This window comes from Eubalaena glacialis, chromosome 11 (assembly GCF_028564815.1).
Source record: "Eubalaena glacialis isolate mEubGla1 chromosome 11, mEubGla1.1.hap2.+ XY, whole genome shotgun sequence".
NCBI classification, from domain to species: domain Eukaryota; kingdom Metazoa; phylum Chordata; class Mammalia; order Artiodactyla; family Balaenidae; genus Eubalaena; species Eubalaena glacialis.
In genome coordinates this window covers 3347254-3365003 of record NC_083726.1, presented here as the reverse complement: position 1 = coordinate 3365003, position 17750 = coordinate 3347254, and the positions used below count along the sequence as shown (strand labels likewise).

Here is a 17750-nt window from a genome sequence, read left to right as displayed (position 1 = left end):
TGTGCTGTCGCAGCCAGAAACACACAAGCAGGTCCTGACCGAGAGGAAACCTCAGACAGACCCAAAACCAAGGGACATGCTGCAAAGGCACTGGCCTGTTCTCTCAAAATTCAGCCACACTGAGAAGGCTGAGGATCTGGTCCGGGTTACGGGAGACCAGAGACACACCCACTGAGTCTGAAGGCAACATATGATCCAGGGCTCTTCTGCCTTAGGGAGTAATGGGACAGCGGGCAGAGTCCGATAAGGACAGCAAATGGGTCACGGCACTCGTATCAGTGTTAATCTCCTGGTTTTGATCACTGCATTTTAGTTCTGTAAGAGAATATCCTTGCTTTTAGGAAATACACACAAGTATTTAGGGATGAAAGCTGATCATGTCTATAACATACTTTCAAACGATACAGAAAAAATTTCTGTACGTAGGTGGTAAGACTGAAAAGGAAAACAAAACTATTACACGGTGGTTTTCCAAGGAGAAGAACATGACTGAACTTTTCTGCCTTTCCTAATTTTCTAGGAGAAGAAGGTTTATTTTACTTCTACAACTAGGAAAAAAGGTGTAAGGAAAGGGAGTGAATAAAATGAAGACAGATGGGTAAAACTTGATGAGAATTTACTATTTATTAGTCAGATGAAAGACGCTTACTTACCCGTCATATTTGTCTATATTGAGCTCATATAAACTCTCCTTGGCATGATTAGCATGCTCAGTAACTGTGGGGAAAAAAACATATTACATTATAGAGTTTACACTCAAGTCTGCGAATCCTCTTTAAAATGAAAGGCAAGTAAACCATGCTTTTAAAATGAGGTCCTATAAAATCTGCAGGAGGGTTTCCTGTAAGAAAGCCCTCCTTTGATCTTACCCAAATTCCTTTCACGGACAGGGATGCTGACCTCAGGGGAACAGGACCTCTCAGAATACACTCTACTGGGTAGGACATCACATTCTTGGCATTTTAAAAAAATTAATTAATTTATTTATTTTTGGCTGTGTTGGGTCTTCGTTGCTGCGCGCAGGCTTTCTCTAGCAGCGGCGAGCGGGGGCTACTCTTCGTTGCGGTGCACGGGCTTCTCATTGTGGTGGCTTCTCTCGTTGTGGAGCATGGGCTCTAGGCGTGCGGGCTTCAGTAGTTGCGGCACACAGGCTCAGTAGTTGTGGCTCACGGGCTCTAGAGCGCAGGCTCATTAGTTGTGGCGCACGGGCTTAGTTGCTCTGCGGCATGTGGGATCTTCCCGGACCAGGGATCGAACCCATGTCCCCTGCATTGGCAGGCGGATTCTCAGCCACTGCGCCACCAGGGAAGCCCCACATTCTTGGCATTTAATTGCCAACAAATAATAACTTTTTTGGGAAGAGATTACATCTTCTATTTTATAGTTTTCCCTTATTATCCAAGGAACTTGGAAAATTTTGGAATATACCAAAATGTAGAAGAAAGAAAATGTTAGTCCATAGTCTGTATACTCACTGTAACAAAAACTCTCTTTTTTTAAAAAAGAAAAATTTATTAATATTTTTATTTGGGTGCACCGGGTCTTAGTTGCGGCACATGGGATCTTCGTTGCCGCGTGCAGGATCTTCATTTGTGGCATGCGGATCTTTAGTTGCAGCACGTGGGATCTAGTTCCCTGACCAGGGATCGAACCCGGACCCCCTGCATTGGGAGCGTGCAGTCTTAGCCACTGGACCACCAGGGAAGTCCCAACAAAAACTCTCTTAAAATTCACTTGTACACACAATTTTGTGTCCTTGTTTTCCCAACGTCTTATCACAATCCCTTTTTCATCATTAAAAATTCCTTGTAAAGACCATTTTAAAGAGCTACATACTATTTCTTCAGATTTACCACAATTTTATCTTTATGTTTCCTGTTCCGGGGTATAAGTGGTTTCCAGTGTTTTGCTTTTATAAAAATGAGGCAACGGACACCTGTGTACCTCGCCCTCTGTGTAGAGCTGATGGTTTTCTCAGGAAAGTTTAGAAAACTGTAAGATTGGACAAAAACCCCCTCCTTTTTGAGGATCCTGACCCGCACTGCCAAGTGGCCCTTTAATAAGTTTACACAAAACCCTGAAATCTCTGAAGGGAGAAACCGTCTCCCTACACCCTCCCAGCATCTAGAACTTGCTCTGAAACTCGGTACCGCAAATGTGGCATTGCATCGTGTTTCTTAAAAATACCACTTACTGGTGAAATGATTTCTAAGCCTTACTAATTGCTTGTATCTCTTGCAAGAATTTTCTGTCCATAATCTTTGTCCTTTTATCCTTAGTGTTTTTCCTGAGTGCTTTATATGCTAATACTTGGCTAGAACAGCCTACGTTCTTTACTTTTTATTCTTCTCATTCTGGTATGCCAAAACCCCCAACATTTCAGTTTGTTAAAATAATCTTATATGGGGAATTCCCTGGTGGTCCAGTGGTTAGGACTCTGCGCTTTCACTGCTGAGGCCCGGGTTCGATCCTTGGTTGGGGAACTAAGATCCTGCAAGCTGCGAAGCATGGCCAAAAAAAAAAAAAAATCTTAATACAATAAAAATCTTCCCTAGTGACCATATCTGAGTCATTCTCAAATTTACTTCTACAGAGACTTTGCGCCTTACCAATGATCTCGGTGGTGATGGAGGCCAGTGTAAACAACGGCGCCACTTTTCTCTCATAGATCCGCTTGCCTTGTCCTTTCCCTCCAAACGGATTGATGAACACCAGTAAGTGCTTTGGTCTAGATGCTGCAAAACAGCAACACCGTGTAAGTCACAATGAATGTAAGTGATCAAAATGAAGAACTGTGTTACTGAACAAACTCAAACCACAATGGTTCTAGAGCTCTGCTTAGTATTATCTGACAAAAAGCATTTTTAAGGTAAAGAACGGTGCTCAAGAGTTTACTAATCTCTGAAAAGAGAAAAGCACAGCTTGTGAGATCAGGCAGGTGCTCTGCACATCGGCCAGGGGGATGGCAGCCCCGGGGATTCATCAGAATCCTGGCAGAGAAGGACGCTCTCTCCTGATGAGGAGTCCTACAGGGGGTAAATCCTGGAAGCAGCAGCCTTATTCTTCTTCATGTGAAGGAAAGTGAGTCTTCAGAAAATGAGAGAAATAGATATACAGCATGGAGCGTTGGGCGAGAAAGACAGACTGACAGGCACAGGGAACGCTCAATCTGGAGACGGACAGAGAGACGGAAGGACGGCAGGATGTCCCTTCCAGAGGCCCGGCTAACCGCCTACACCCAGGTCTCCTGAAACACCCTGTTTTCTTATAGCAACTTCCACGTTTCTGCTTGGGTCGGTTCAAGTAGATTCTGATACTTAAAAACCAAATTTAACCAACAAATCAATAAAAGTAGCAAGAAAATCGAAGCCCTGGGTCCACACAGAATCCCACACATGAACGCTCACAACAGCGCCATTCACAGCAGCCGAAACGTGGAGACCCCCCCCAGGTGTCCACCAACTGACGGCTGGATACACAGAATGTGACCAAAGGAGTGTCGTTCAGCAACGAAAAGGAACAGCCCACTGAGACACTTAACCAACATGAATAAATACCAAAAGCATGATGCTGAGAGATGGAAGAATTACACAAAACAGCCCCTTTTACATGATTCCATTTATGTGGCAGAACTAACACGTGGCAACAATGACGAAAAGAAACAATCAGACTGGTGGTCGTCTCTGGACTGGCCGGAGAGGGTCACGAGGAAACTGGGGTGATGTTAAGTCTTACAGGGTCTGGGTTACACGGGTACACGTATGCTTCAAAACTCATTGATTTACACTTACCATTTGTCCATTTCACTGTATGTAAATTCTACCTCCGAACTGAAAACAAATACTGACCTCTAGGTAATGACACACCTGCTGAAGTGTCTGAAGGGTCATGCCCTGATGTCTGTCACTTACTTGGAAACACAGCAAACGTACCATTAACTAATGGATGGGCAGAGAGACACAGCCAAAGCAAAACCAGCAAAATGTTAACAACTGCAGAATGTAGGTGGTGGGTGTATGAATGTCTACGGTACACTTTTTTCAATTTTTCTGTATGTTTGAAAATCTTCATAATAAAATATTGAAGGCAATACACAATAGAGAAAAATCAAAGCCAAAAGTCTATTCTTTGAAAAGATTCATAAAATTGATAAGTCCCTAATAAAACTGATAAAAAGGAAAAGGGAAAAAACACAAATTAACAATATCAGAAATGAGAAAGAGGACATTATTTCAGAACCTACAAATATTACAAGGAAACTGAAAGGATTTATTAAACTTATGCCAATAAATTTGTACATTTTTATGTAAGAGACACATTTCTCAAAAAATACAATTTACCAAAAGTGACAGAATAAATAGAAAATCTGAATAGTCTGATATCTAATAAAGAAACTGAAGCCACTAATAAAAGCCTTCCCACAAGGAAAACCCCAGATGGTATCACCACTTAATGCTTCCAAATATTTAAGGGGAAAAGTAGCCTCAACATTATAAAAATTCTTCCACACGACAGAAAAGAAAGAAGCGCTTCTCAACTCTGTGTACGTGACCACTGTAAGCTTGACAGCAAAACCAGACAAGCAAATTTACAGACCGGAAACTCATAGGTCTATTTCTCCCCTGAGCCTAGGTGAGAAAATCCTAAACAAAATATCGTCAAGTCAAATCCAGAAATGCACAAAAAGGGCAATACATCATCACCAAAGGCTTTTATACAAAATACAAGGAGAAACCAATGGTTTTCAACACGTTAACTCAAAAAGAAGAAAATCATACAATCATCTCAATAGATGCAGAAAAAGCACTTATCAAATTACACATCCAATGATGATTTTTAAAAATTCTCAGAAAACTAGGATTGGAAAGGAACTTCCTTAATCTGGATTTTAAAAACTTACTTAAAAAAACCTGGGGCTTCCCTGGTGGCCCAGTGGTTAAGACTCTGCCCCCACTACAGGGGGCACGTGGTTCGATCCCCGCATACCACGCAGCGTGGCCAAAAAACAAAAACAAAAACAAAAACAAAAACCTAAGAAACATCATTCTCGACAGTGGGATGTTGAAAAGATTCCCCCAAGATCAGGACTAAGACCCTCCCCGCTGCACTAGAGGTCCAAACCAGGGCAAAACGGTAAGAAAAAGAAAGAAAAAGGCATAAGAACTGAGATGGAAAAAACAGAACAGTCGTTATTCACAGTTGACAAAAAGAATCATCAAACAATTAAAATTAATCAATGAATTTAGCAAGGTCATTGGATGCAAGGTGAAATACAAAATCCAATTAAATGTCTATATATGAGCAAAAAATAAATAAAAAACAAAATAATAGCACCACAGTGCGGTGGGGAAAGGACAAGCTTTCCCATAGATGGCACGGGGTGAAGCAGATATCTATATTTAAGGAACGTGAACCTTGACCGCTTACTTCACGCTGCATACACACATCACTTCCAAAGGGACTTTGCAGCTCTCAAAGCGAGAGGTAGAGCAAAGCTTTGAGAAGAAACCATCTTCGTGGCCTCGGAGCAGAAAAGCTGTCCTAAATAGGACACAAACTAGCCACAGAGTTTTTAAAAAAGATAAACAGAGCTACGTAAATATTAAGAATGTCCATCAAAAGAATGGAATGAAGAGAGTGAAAACACAAGCCATCCACTGGGAGACGGCATCTGTAATTCAAAAATCCAATGAAAGATTCAGATCTACAATATGTAAAGAATTTCTACACATCATTTAGACAGACAGACAACCCAAAAGAAGGATGGGTAAAAGACTTGGACAGACACCTCACAAAAGAGGATCTCCAAATGGCCCACAAACAGAGCCAGTGAAGGTGAGAAATGCATTCCTATCAGGGAAATGCCAATCAAAACCATAATGCAAGACTACTAACACCCACCAGAGTAACTACAATTTTAAAGGTGTGGTTAAGGTGTGGGACCAGCAGAGCTCCGGCCCCCTGCTGGGGGGCGTGGCCCCGGGACCTCCAGTTCGGGAGGCAGTGTGGCCGCATGCACCGAGGCTCAAACACGCCACCAGCCCAGCAAGTCCAGTCCCACGCGTGCACCAGGAGACGCGTGCGGGCGAGTTCAGAACAGCTCTGCTCACAGCGGCCACGCCAGGAGGCCATCCAGTGGCCATCAACGGTAAAAGGGCTGCCTAGCCGGCCAGACACTCATCCCCTGGAACACCATGCAGTCCAGAGAACGGGCCACCCGCCCCGCACGTGACGACAAGCTGCCGGAGAGCCAGACACGGGAGTGTCGGCTGGGATCCGACCGCATGAGTACAAAACGAACCCAGGTGTTTGAAGTCAGGTGATCGTCACCTCTGGGGAGCGATGGCAGGGGTCCTGGGGCTCCAGGGGGCTGGCAGCGTTGTCTCCTGATCTGTGTGCGGGTTACCCAAGGGCGCTCAGTGTGTGAGAACGTCTTTGTGTCTAGTTATACTTCAGTTAAACATTCAGTAGTAACACAAAGTGACAGAGCAGCTGAAAAAACTGAATTATAGAATATTTTTAGGTACAAGTAGACTATAGCAGATGCACGACTGTATAGGTTTTTCTGTGAAAAAAGTCCCATTATTCAGTGGGGGGGCAGGTTCAGAGGGCTTTCTCTTGGAGTCTGAACCTCCAGAATCATCCTGATCCAAAGACTCAAAGTCTCATGAAAACAACCGGAGGACAGAGGGGAGAGAGCAGGTGAGGATGAAGAGGGAGGGTCAGGAGGAGGGGGGAGGTGGCGGTAGAGGAACTGAGGCAACCTCCCAGCCAGACTCGTTCAGAAGTCCAGCGGACAAGCAGAGGACAGAGCGCCAGCGATCTGAGATGGAAGGAAAGGTCAGGATGCACTGGTTGGATGGACGGCGGGTGGCAAACACCCCATCCCGTCCCACAGAATCAGACGGCGAAACGCAGAATCCAAGTCCCGCCGCCCAGATGCTAAGCCGAACACGTGCTTTTCCAAGCCAGGAAGTCTCTCTGAAGCTGCTGTGTGGGAAATACCTTCCTCAAACAAATTATAATTCACTTTTTTTTATCTAGATGCCAAATTAATTTTAAAAGATATAAAACCAACCTAAACACATGCTCTTTCTTTTCTATGGCTGAAGTCTGCACTGAGTTGTCAAGACTGTGTATTAAGATTATAGCCAAACAGATTAGCAGAGGCGAACTACTATATACAGGATGGATAAACAACAAGGTCCTGCTGTATAGCACAGGAAACTATATTCAATATCTTGTAATAAACCATAATGGAAAAGAATATATGTATATGTATAACCGAATCACTTTACTGTACAGCAGAAATTAACACAACATTGTAAATCAACTATACTTCAATTTAAAGAAAAAAAAGATTATACCCAAACAACATGAAATAGTGTTCCAGATACAAAATGAGTTGACACCTACCGTTAAGTGTGACAGACAGACTCTGGCTGCACAGCAATAACTCACAGCTCAGATGTTCAGACACACCCCAGGGGGACAGAGATGCCTTCCCCAGGCACCTGGTTTAATTCTCCATTCACTGCGAGTGCAGGCATTATCACCCCATTTTCCAGGAAAAGAAACCCAGGCTCAGAGAGCCAAGGGGACTGCCGCGAGCCTGGCGGCTGTAAGTGAAGGTGCCAGCGCCCTGGGGGCCAGGCTCTGGGCACCACACTACGTGGTCCTCTAATCAGTAAAGCGTTCAAAAGCCACAGCGACCCATCACATCCACCTTGGTTACAGGGAGCTGTGCCGAATACAAACCACGCACGTACTCAGCTTCTCCAGTAGCTCCCTGAGGGTCTGCAACCACAGGTGGCACAGCTGCTCCTCAGGACACCAGAAGGTCACCTGCGCCCACCTCCAGCGGTGCCGCCGGGCCCTCCTCACACGATGCACTGCACAGAGAACACACGCCGTGAGCTCGCGGCCCTGTGGACCGGGGAACGCGCTCCCCTCACACTAACCCCAGGTTCACACTCAAAAGCGCCCCAATGGTCCCCTTTTCTTCTGACTAGTAACTTCCAAGGTATATTAGGGAAAAGATCCTAATTCTCAGTTCTTTTAACCCATGTTAAAAAAACAATAAAAAATAAGAAAAAATGAATATTAAAAGTAGAGCTTGGGACTTCCCTGGTGGCGCAGTGGTTAAGAATCCGCCTGCCAATGCAGGGGACACGGGTTCGAGCCCTGGTCCGGGAAGATCCCACATGCCGCGGAGCAACTAAGCCCATGCGCCACAACTACTGAGCCTGCTCTCTAGAGCCCGTGAGCCACAACTACTGAAGCTCGCGTGCCTAGAGCCCGTGCTCCGCAACAAGAGAAGCCACCGCAAGGAGAAGCCCGCACACCACAACGAAGAGTAGCCCCCGCTCGCCGCAACTAGAGAAAGCCCACACGCAGCAACGAAGACCCAACGCAGCCAAAAATAAATAAAAAATAAATAAAAGTACAGCTTGGAAAAAATGATATAAGGACCTTTCTATAAAGATAAACCAAGGACACAATGAATTTGTTAAACAAGTGACAAAAAAAGTTCCCTTTCATGTAACCTGCATGGAATTACTGAGGAACATTCAGGCCACACTACCTGTGAAAGCATAAGGCTTTTCCATTTTCTGCCATTTTCCACTGGTGTAGTGTTTCCCATTAACGTCTGTTTCTTCAACGGTGATGATCTCGGAAATAGGCACAGAGCAGGCATCTGTAAAAACACCACATTCTCACGTCAAGAGGGTTCACGGAATTCACGTGAACACAAGGAATGCCACTCCAAAGTGCTGGGAAACATTCTGCTTTAAAATTCATCAGCCATCCAAAAGGAAGAGGACAAGTTATACGTAATTTTAAAATTCAGAGCTAAATAAGTTTGGGAAACTCTATGTCATCAGAAGATGGGCTGTCTTATCCACAGTCACCAAATGGAGGCTGTGAATTTTCCAGGCCAGCTCCTGTATTAAATTTGGGGAAAGATGTTTAAGACCCAGTGCCTGTGTTCAGTCTGGCTCAGAAATCAAGTGGGAAAGACGCACATAACAGACCCAGGACCACAGAGTGTGCAGGTGAGTCAGGGCCACACCAAGGCAGGGCGGGGGCAGGTAGGGGGCTCTAGAAAGGCCTGGTGGGTCCAACCACCCACTAGGATGCAGGAGGAGAAAGGAGAGACTTGGGTGGACGTAGGGATGACAGCACAGGACATCCTCTACCATGGGAAACCCAGTCATAACTGCGGGCCTGCAGATGCCACCAGGTAAGGCCTCCAGGTAAGGCCGGACACAAACAGCTGTGGGAAACGTGAGGTGACAGCTTGTAACGGCAAGTGGGGCCCAGAAAGAACCCTCCGAGGACAGCACAGGAACTGGGAAGCAAAGAAGTTGGAAGACAAGCCCCCAGTGTGGACAGGCTGCGTTCCCAAAGCCCACCGGTGACGGCTGGTGGGAGTCACCATCTGCCTTTACACAGACGAGCATGGCAGTTCCTGGTTAGGCCCCAGGTTGGCTATGAAACCTGCAGTATAGCTCTCCCCACCTTCTGCTACATTCAGCTCACCCAAAGCTTTATCTGCTGCTTTGGTGAGAAGAAAAACAAAAATAGGTAAGGAGGATATACTATTTTATACGCGCACTGCTGTTACAGGTAACAGATGTGGTGAAACACAATTATTTTCTCGAAAAAGGGACAGAGATCCATGGGGACGTGAAAAAAACATCAACACTATCTGCATCCCTAGTCGATTGAGGAATGACACCAACAGAATCCTGGGGTCTGGCTGGAGGCCGTCCTGGGTGAGTCTGGGCCTGGGGCGGGGACCTCCAAAGCAGGACTTGGCGAGTGACCGCCTCCATCGGCCCCTCCGTCTGCTGGGCCAGGAGCTCAGCCTGAACTTCACGACAACACACAGGGCTCGTCGTGTCAAACTGGGAGGGGTTCTGGAAGCTACCCGATCAGGGTGAGAGGGGTCCAGCACGAAACAGGTTCCTGTCAGCCTCCCTCGCCCGCTGACCCTGAGGCCATGTTCCTCTGCACGCTGCCGCGTGTCCCTTCACGTTTGCAGGTCAGTGTTGCACCCCGTTCTGCAAACCCCTTATGTCTAGTTAGGAGGCATCGAGAATCAGAGAGCTCCTGAAAAGTTATGCATGACTCACAGGGTAACCCGCAGAAAGAGTCTATAAATTAGCAATCTCTAGTCTTGTGAATTTAGTTTGACTGGAAGAATCAATCCCAGGCCACAGTGGAGGCCACCGGCTGTCCCCTAAGGGGAAAGTGACACCGTAGTCCCCTGGTCAACCTACCTGTGCTGGCACGGAGAGGCTTCCAAGCACAGCGGTGCACGTCGTGTGAACACACCAGGTATAAATTATAAATTCATGGATGTATAAATAGATATTCTTAGAGGAGCATCTTGCACAGAGTTGATGCTGGGAACTTGGGGGTCACTTTCCTTTTCTGCATAGTATTAGCATTTCTCTCCCTTTGCTTGCATTTTGCATAATCCTGCACTGCATATGGGATTAGATAAAAAGTCAAAGTCTTCTGTAAAAGATCGTGTGATGAGAGGAGACGCGGTAGAGTTACTTCCAGACCAAACTGCACCTGGCCGGCAGCCAAATCGATGCCGGCAACGCATGCGGACAGAACTCACTGGCAGACGAAGGGGCCCGGAGCACAGCTGGCCGCCTCGCCCCACGGCCTGGCCGCCCCACCTGATTCGGGCCAGTCTCTGCACACAGAAGGCACGTCCCTTGCTGACTCCCCGCTTCCCAAGCTGCTCCGGCCGCCCTCGGGAGTCACCCTCGCGATCTGGATCCTCCTCGTGGTCACCGGGCTGACTGTGGCCCTGTCAGAGGATCAGTGGCCAAGGCTCGCGGGCGTCCCCTCTCTCTTTATAAAGTAACAACCCAACACCCTCTTGAAGCAAACTTCCGAGCAGAACGTTCTGGCATAGACGGGGACCTCTGAAGGAGAGGAGGACTCGAAAGCCGCCCGACCCCCTGGGAGCCTCCCTGGCCCAGGGCCCCCCACTCCGCACCTCTCTGCGGTGGGCCGTCCCGTCACGTAGGGTTTGAGCAGCGCCCCTGGGCTCCAGCCACTAGTGCCGGCGCCTCCCCTCCCAGCACGCCGGACGTTGGCCAACGCCTCCCGAAGGCAAGGGTGCCGACTGAGAAGCACGCTCACAGGGTTAGCGCGCTTAGCAACCCTTCTCTACACAGAGAGCAGGGCGGCAAACTGAGGCCAGGCTTGGGGCCACGGGGGACAGGCAGACACCTGTCCTGCTGACCCTGACCACGCCCGCGTCTCAGAGCCCCAGGAGTGCACCTGGCCAGTCACGTCCACGTCCCACAGGTGCCTCACACCCAACCGTCTACATCTAAACCCATCTTTCTACTCCTCCACCCCACCCCTGCATCCCCTAGCCCAGTGAAGGGTGCTGTGTCCACAGGCTCGTGTGCCCAGCAAGCCAGGATCCTCTCCAACTCGGGCAGCCGCCAGCCCTCCTGCTGGGGTTCATCCCCCCAACTGAGCCGCAGACGTGTGAACGCGGCTCTGCTCTGCCTGGACCTTTCAGTGTCTACCCCCTGCCACTCAGCACGCGGGTTAATTCAACACCCCAGGCTGGGCATGCGGCTGCCCGTGCCCTTCCCCCCCTGCCCGCCTTCCTGGCAAAGCCGGCGGGGGAAGGGGGTGGCTACCCCCTGCAGGGGCCGCTGCCCCCCACTTGATCTCATTCTAACTCCCACGCCTACACCTGCCCTGATCAAACAAGTATTTGTTTTAACTGCTGGATACTAACCCCCCATACATATACATGCCTACAACAGAACTTGAAGATTTTCAACCAAAGTCCAGCCAAATTATAAACCGCCTTGCAGGAACATCGCAATCTCACTGGCAGCACTTGTGAAAACCTCTCTGCTACACTAAATTCCTAAACCAAAGGGACTTTTTCTGGGTGATTTTTTTTAACATTCCTGAGATGAAAAAGGGAGTCCACCTGGGGCAGTGGCCACCCCGGGAACAAACGGAGCCCTGGGCACCCCCGTGACAGATTGGGCCGATGGTGGCCGTCCCGGACCAAGAGCCAGTCCTCCATCCTCTCGGGGACTGAGCCAGGGGAAGAGGATTGGGGCTCCCTCCACCTCCTTTCACGCTTGGCTAAGATCACACGAGAGGCCCCCCAAGCCAGGCAGGAGCCCCCGGCCCGAGCTCCAGGTTTCAGGCGCTGCTCAGATTCAGTGACCCTCCCAGGCTGGCAGTGCCCACTCTGCGTCACAGAGGGTCTCGGGCTTACAAGCCCTGCCACTGTGGGATCCCCAAGGTTCGAGAGAACAATGGAACACACCAAGCGTCCTAAGTGCCACCGTTACCACACCAGGCTCGTCCTGCCGGACATGCAGCAAGCCAAATGCGGACACGCCGAGGTCAGCAGCAGAGAAAGGTTTACTTCCAAGGCAGCCAGGCGAGGAGTCAGGAGAACAAGCCTCGGGTGCGCCTCCCCAAAGGCCAGGGGCTGGGGTGTCTTTGGGACGAAGCAGCAGGGCACCCGGGGCGGGGGGAGCAGGGGGAAGGTGATGGGGGAACAGGTGCGTCGTCGTGTGCAGGTGTAACTAGGCCACCGGCCTCCGCACCATCAGAAATGGGGGCACTGGGCACCATCTGAGGGTGACATTTTCCGCCCTGTGATGTTAAAAGGTCAGCAAGCGGACACAGACGCCGGCCCAGCTGCAGGGTCGGTGCTCCTATCTAGTCTCAACCAGATCAGCTGGAACCAGACACAGCTGATTCCAAGTTTCAGAAAACAACTCGGGCAAACATCTTACTATTTACGCTCTGTACTGCTTGGAGGACGTGCAAGTCTGAAAACGACCTTCATCAGCGGAGGCAGGTGCGATGGATCTGACGCAGAACCCACAGCTTCAGCAGCGACGTCCCCACTGCCTGCCTGCCTGCCTGCCTGCCACACACACTCCCTCCCTCCCTCCCTCCCTGACTGCAGGCCACGCGGGGCTTCTCTCCCGGCTCTGCGTGTGTGTATCCCTGTGTATCTGTGTGCGTGTGTATCTGTGTGCGTGTGTATCTGTGTGCGTGTGTATCTGTGTGCCTGTGTATCTGTGTGTGTCTGTGTATCTGTGTATGTATGTGTATCCATGTGCGTGTGTATCTGTGTGTGTGTCTGTGTATCTGTGTATGTATGTGTATCCATGTGCGTGTGTATCTGTGTGCATGTGTGTATCCGTGTACCTGTGTTTCTGTGTGCGTATCTGTGTGTATCCGTGTGTGTATCCAGGCGTGTGTAGCTGTGTGCCTGTGTGTGTGTGTATCCATGCGTGTATCTGTGTGTGTACCTGTGTGTGTGTGTGTGTGTAGCTGTGTGTATCTATGTGTATCTGTGTGCATGTATGTATCCCCGTGTGTGTGTGTGTAGCTGGGGAAGGCAGGGGCCGAGCACACCCTGTGCCACAGCTTGGTCCTGGCAGAGCAGGCCCTCTGGGTTCTACAGGACACACTGTGGCTTCAGCTGGTCCCACCCATCCAGCTCTGACCGGCATCTCCTAACTCTTCCCCAGGCCCCCTCACCTAGACTCACCGCACACCCTCGTGTGCCAGCTGTGATGGAGGGCTTCATAGAACCACCAAGAAAACCAACCCACCGCAAGATGGCTTGGACGTAACTTCCATAAAAATATTCTCCTGTCTTCTCAAACTGGTTACTCCCCAAGAATTTGTTGCCACACCTCTGAGCACGTAAGTCACCAAAGAGTTTTAATCACAGGCAGCACGGTCCCCACAGGGCATGTATTTTACAAGCGCATCCCGGGGACACATTGACCCAGTGCCACGAGGCAGCAACTCACGCTGGTACTTGGAAAGGATGCTTACGATCTGAGGGGCAAGTTGACGAGGCTCTGAGAACGTGCGTCCCGTCACAGTCTGAAGGGTCTTGAACATTTAAGAGAGAAAATCTCATCATGCGAGCAAACAAAACGTGCTCTGTGCCGCCTTCCAGGTACCCAGCAGGCAGCGCCAGGGATGCTCCCCACACACCTTCACCGGGTCCTCCCGAGTGGGCAGCGGGCTCTGTGCTGGGTGCACACCACAGGGACACTGAAAACATCCATCCCAGGTGTTCTCTGTCTTCATTCTAATGTGGTTTCAGTTACTTCTGGTCTTGAAGACTCAATTTGGAATCCAACAGAAACAAACTGTTTTATTACCCTCTACAGACATTACAAATTTTGAGAAACAAAAGGCAATGTTGGTCATAAAACAAAGAACTAAAGAGATACTATGTATTAATGACAAGAAGACTATCTTTCCATGGAGCACCATGTATTACCTCCATGATAAAAGTATTTAAAAAGAAAACGAAGTACAGACAGAACCATTTGTGTCCAAAGAGTAAAATGCAGTAATGTGGTCACGGATCATCACCACCTGGAAGACGGTGAGTGTGTCTGCAGTGAAGAGGACACAGGGTGGGAAAACACAGCCGCGGGATAAAAACACACATTGTTCACGAGAAGGGCCTTCTTCCTTCTATCCTTCCCTAATTGGGATATTAAATTGCATTTGGTACAATATTAAAGTTTAGGATACGTGTGATTAAAGTATAGTTTAGGAGAGTTTTTTAAGTTTAAAATTGAAATTTTAAGTAGCATCAACTTTTGCAATGCTATAAAAACTGAGCAGATTCGAAATAAAGAAGACAAATATAGAAGAGGCAAAGTTTTGATAAAATTAGGAAAAAACCCATAAAATTTGAATACTTATTTGATATTTTTATTTTACACTATTAAACATCTTATAAACCTAATCTCCAGCTATGATGCTAATTTTGGTCATTTTTATTCATTGATAATAATAAATTCTACAACTTACCTGACAAATTCCAAAAGAAGTAAAGCATTTATAAGGCTTTACTGGAATGTATGATCACAAATAACTTGCTTGGGATGTAAAGTAAGTATGTTCTAACCACACACTCACTCGGGGACCACCTCTGTCCCTCAGCCAAGCCGCTAGTTCCCAGCCTTGCTCCCTTTTCTGGGAACGGTCTGTCCATACACCAGGTACGCCCTGCCCACACACATGCCAGATACACACACACACCACATACACACACGCCAGATACACACACACACCCAGATGCACACACACACACCACATACACACACGCCAGGTACACACACACACCCAGATACACACACACACCACATACACACATGCCAGATACACACACACACCCAGATACACACACACCCAGATACAAACACACACACCACATACACACACGCCAGATACACACACACCCAGATACACACACACCACATACACACACGCCAAATACACACACACACACCCAGATACACACACCACATAGACACATGCCAGATACACACACACACCCAGATACACACACACCCAGATACACACACACACCACATACACACACGCCAGATACACACACACCCCCAGATACACACACACCACATACACACACGCCAGATACACACACACACCACATACACACACGCCAGATACACACACACACCCAGATACACACACCACATACACACATGCCAGATACACACACATACCCAGATACACACACACACCCAGATACACACACACCCCCCACATACACACACCCCACATACACACACACCAGATACACACACATACACACACACACACACGGCCACCTGACTGGCCCGGGGCTTTCTGCTTCCCAGCTTAACCCCATCTCCTCGGGGAGGCCTCCAGGTCCCCCCTCACCAGTGTGTCAGCCTGGCCTGCAGTCACTTTTCTGCCTCCTACTAGGTGGCATCTCCCTGAGGGTGGTCTTACTTGCTCCATTCAGAGCTGTGTGTGTCCGCACCGGTCACCTCACACAGGGCCTGGCCAACCCGAGTCCAGCCCTGGTCTCCATGTGTCACGCTTTGTCACATGAGTACGTTGCTTTACGCCGGGCATAATAATAGTGACAGTAATAATAATAATTGCCACTTGTGAGGCCAACTTTGTGCTAAATGTATAAGCTCATGTAATCCTCACAAACAACCCAGAAGGTAAATGTCATGATCCTCACTGCACAGATGGACTCACAGAAGATTTTCCAGATCTTCATCCTACTGAAGCCTGCAGGTCAAAGAACTCGTCCAAGCCACCGGCAGGGCCGGGACTCGCTTTTGGCAAATCTATCAAAAAATGTTTCCTGTCAAGCAGAGGTTAAAGAGAGCCTGCCAAACCCAAACACCAGTGGGGGGGAACGAGGCAGGGGTGCATCCTCTGCACCCATAACCAAGGGCCCCCCTCAACTCCAGTGTGCACGACCGGCAACCAACTGTGGACATTGACAGCCACAGACCCACTCAGAAATTGGCGAAGAAAAAGACCTTTCTTTCCAAAAAACAAACAATAATCAAGCAGCCATGTAGAGCAAACGGCTGGAATATCTTTAATTTTGAAGGACTTAAGGTTTCACTCACGAGAATATCCTTATCAGTAATATATCAGGATAGATCATTTTATTAGGTTTTGCCCATTTTATAAAACCATACTCTAAATAATTTTGATTTCTTCTTAGAATGCGGCTCAAGTGAGTTAGAACTGCCGACTGAATGACTAAGATCAACCCCCTCTTCTTTCACTTTCAGATCCTTTGGCCAAACTTGAACGTGCCTCTCTCTGTGTTTCAGTTCAGTTTCAGCATTAATTTTTCTTTCTAATAATAAAGAAATCTATTTTAAGGGCCATTACCACCGGTTCAAATATAATAATTGTCACCAACTCAAAAAAAAAAAAAAAAGTTCTCATGCAGTAGAATCCTTTCCAAAAATGGACTGAAATTTGGTAACCAAACCTGGGCTGGAAGTTTCAAGGCTTTTGCTGACAAGAGATGTGATTCTTCTGTGCTCCCCTCCCCAAGAAGTGCGACTGTGCCTCGTACTCTCCCACAAGGGTGGTGACCGAAGGGCCACTGTGTTCCAGAGGAACCACAGGCAATGCCCGTGGGACGGGGTGCCCACGCTGCAGGCCCGCAGCTCTCCCGGGACAGCTGAGGACCCCAGCCGCTGTCACCACCGTTCTCGGTTCTGTTCTACCCTTTTCGGTGCTCCCTGTGACCCACGAATGCTGACTGTGCTTCACGGCTGTGACTCGGGGGGAGAAAAGTCCCTGCTGTCTGTCAATCTGCTTATCTTACAAGTTCCTGGACGGCCGAGCGCGCAGTGGCCTCCGTTCCCCCGGGAGAGCGACCGCCCGTGTGTCAGCGCACACGTACCCCGTGCCGGTGGCGAGGTGGCCAGAGTCCCGCAGACATCGAGGAGGCCAAGGGCAACCAGAGCAAAGACAAGTTCACAGTCAAGGGCACAGCTCCGCTCCCAGGACACGCCATCCGTGTGAGAGGGAGCGCACGGGACAGGGGAGGGCAGGTCCCCACGGAGCACCTGGTGCATCGTGTCACAGCCTGAGACGCACGTCCACGGGAACTAGACGGCGATGAGGCCACAGAGAGAAGCCGGGGTGCTGGAAGCCACGCAGCCCCACCCCGGGGCACCAGCACCAGGGCCCCTGCCCCGAGGAAGAGCCCGAGGGTCTGAGGTCACACCGCCCGACCCCCTGAGCAATTACGCACGTGAAACGCGCCTCCCGGCAGCTCAGCCGCCCGAACACGTGCGGCAGGAGCACAGCGCCCCTGGGTGAGAGCTCCCTGTGGAAAGGAAGACCAGGGAGCCCTCCTGCCCACAGCTCACCAC

General features: G+C 48.9%; 1 protein-coding gene across 2 annotated transcripts in view; it reads right to left on the bottom strand.

Moving 5' to 3' along the window:
* CERK (ceramide kinase) overlaps positions 1-17750 on the bottom strand; it is a 50257-nt gene that overhangs the window by 18395 nt on the left and 14112 nt on the right. For both annotated transcript variants that reach the window (XM_061205521.1, XM_061205522.1), the window contains exons 2-5: positions 8585-8698; positions 7770-7892; positions 2610-2735; positions 654-717 (exon numbers count right to left, since the gene is read on the bottom strand). In XM_061205521.1, coding sequence (XP_061061504.1) covers positions 654-717; positions 2610-2735; positions 7770-7892; positions 8585-8698 — 427 coding nt within the window. The remainder of the gene's footprint in view (positions 1-653; positions 718-2609; positions 2736-7769; positions 7893-8584; positions 8699-17750) is intronic.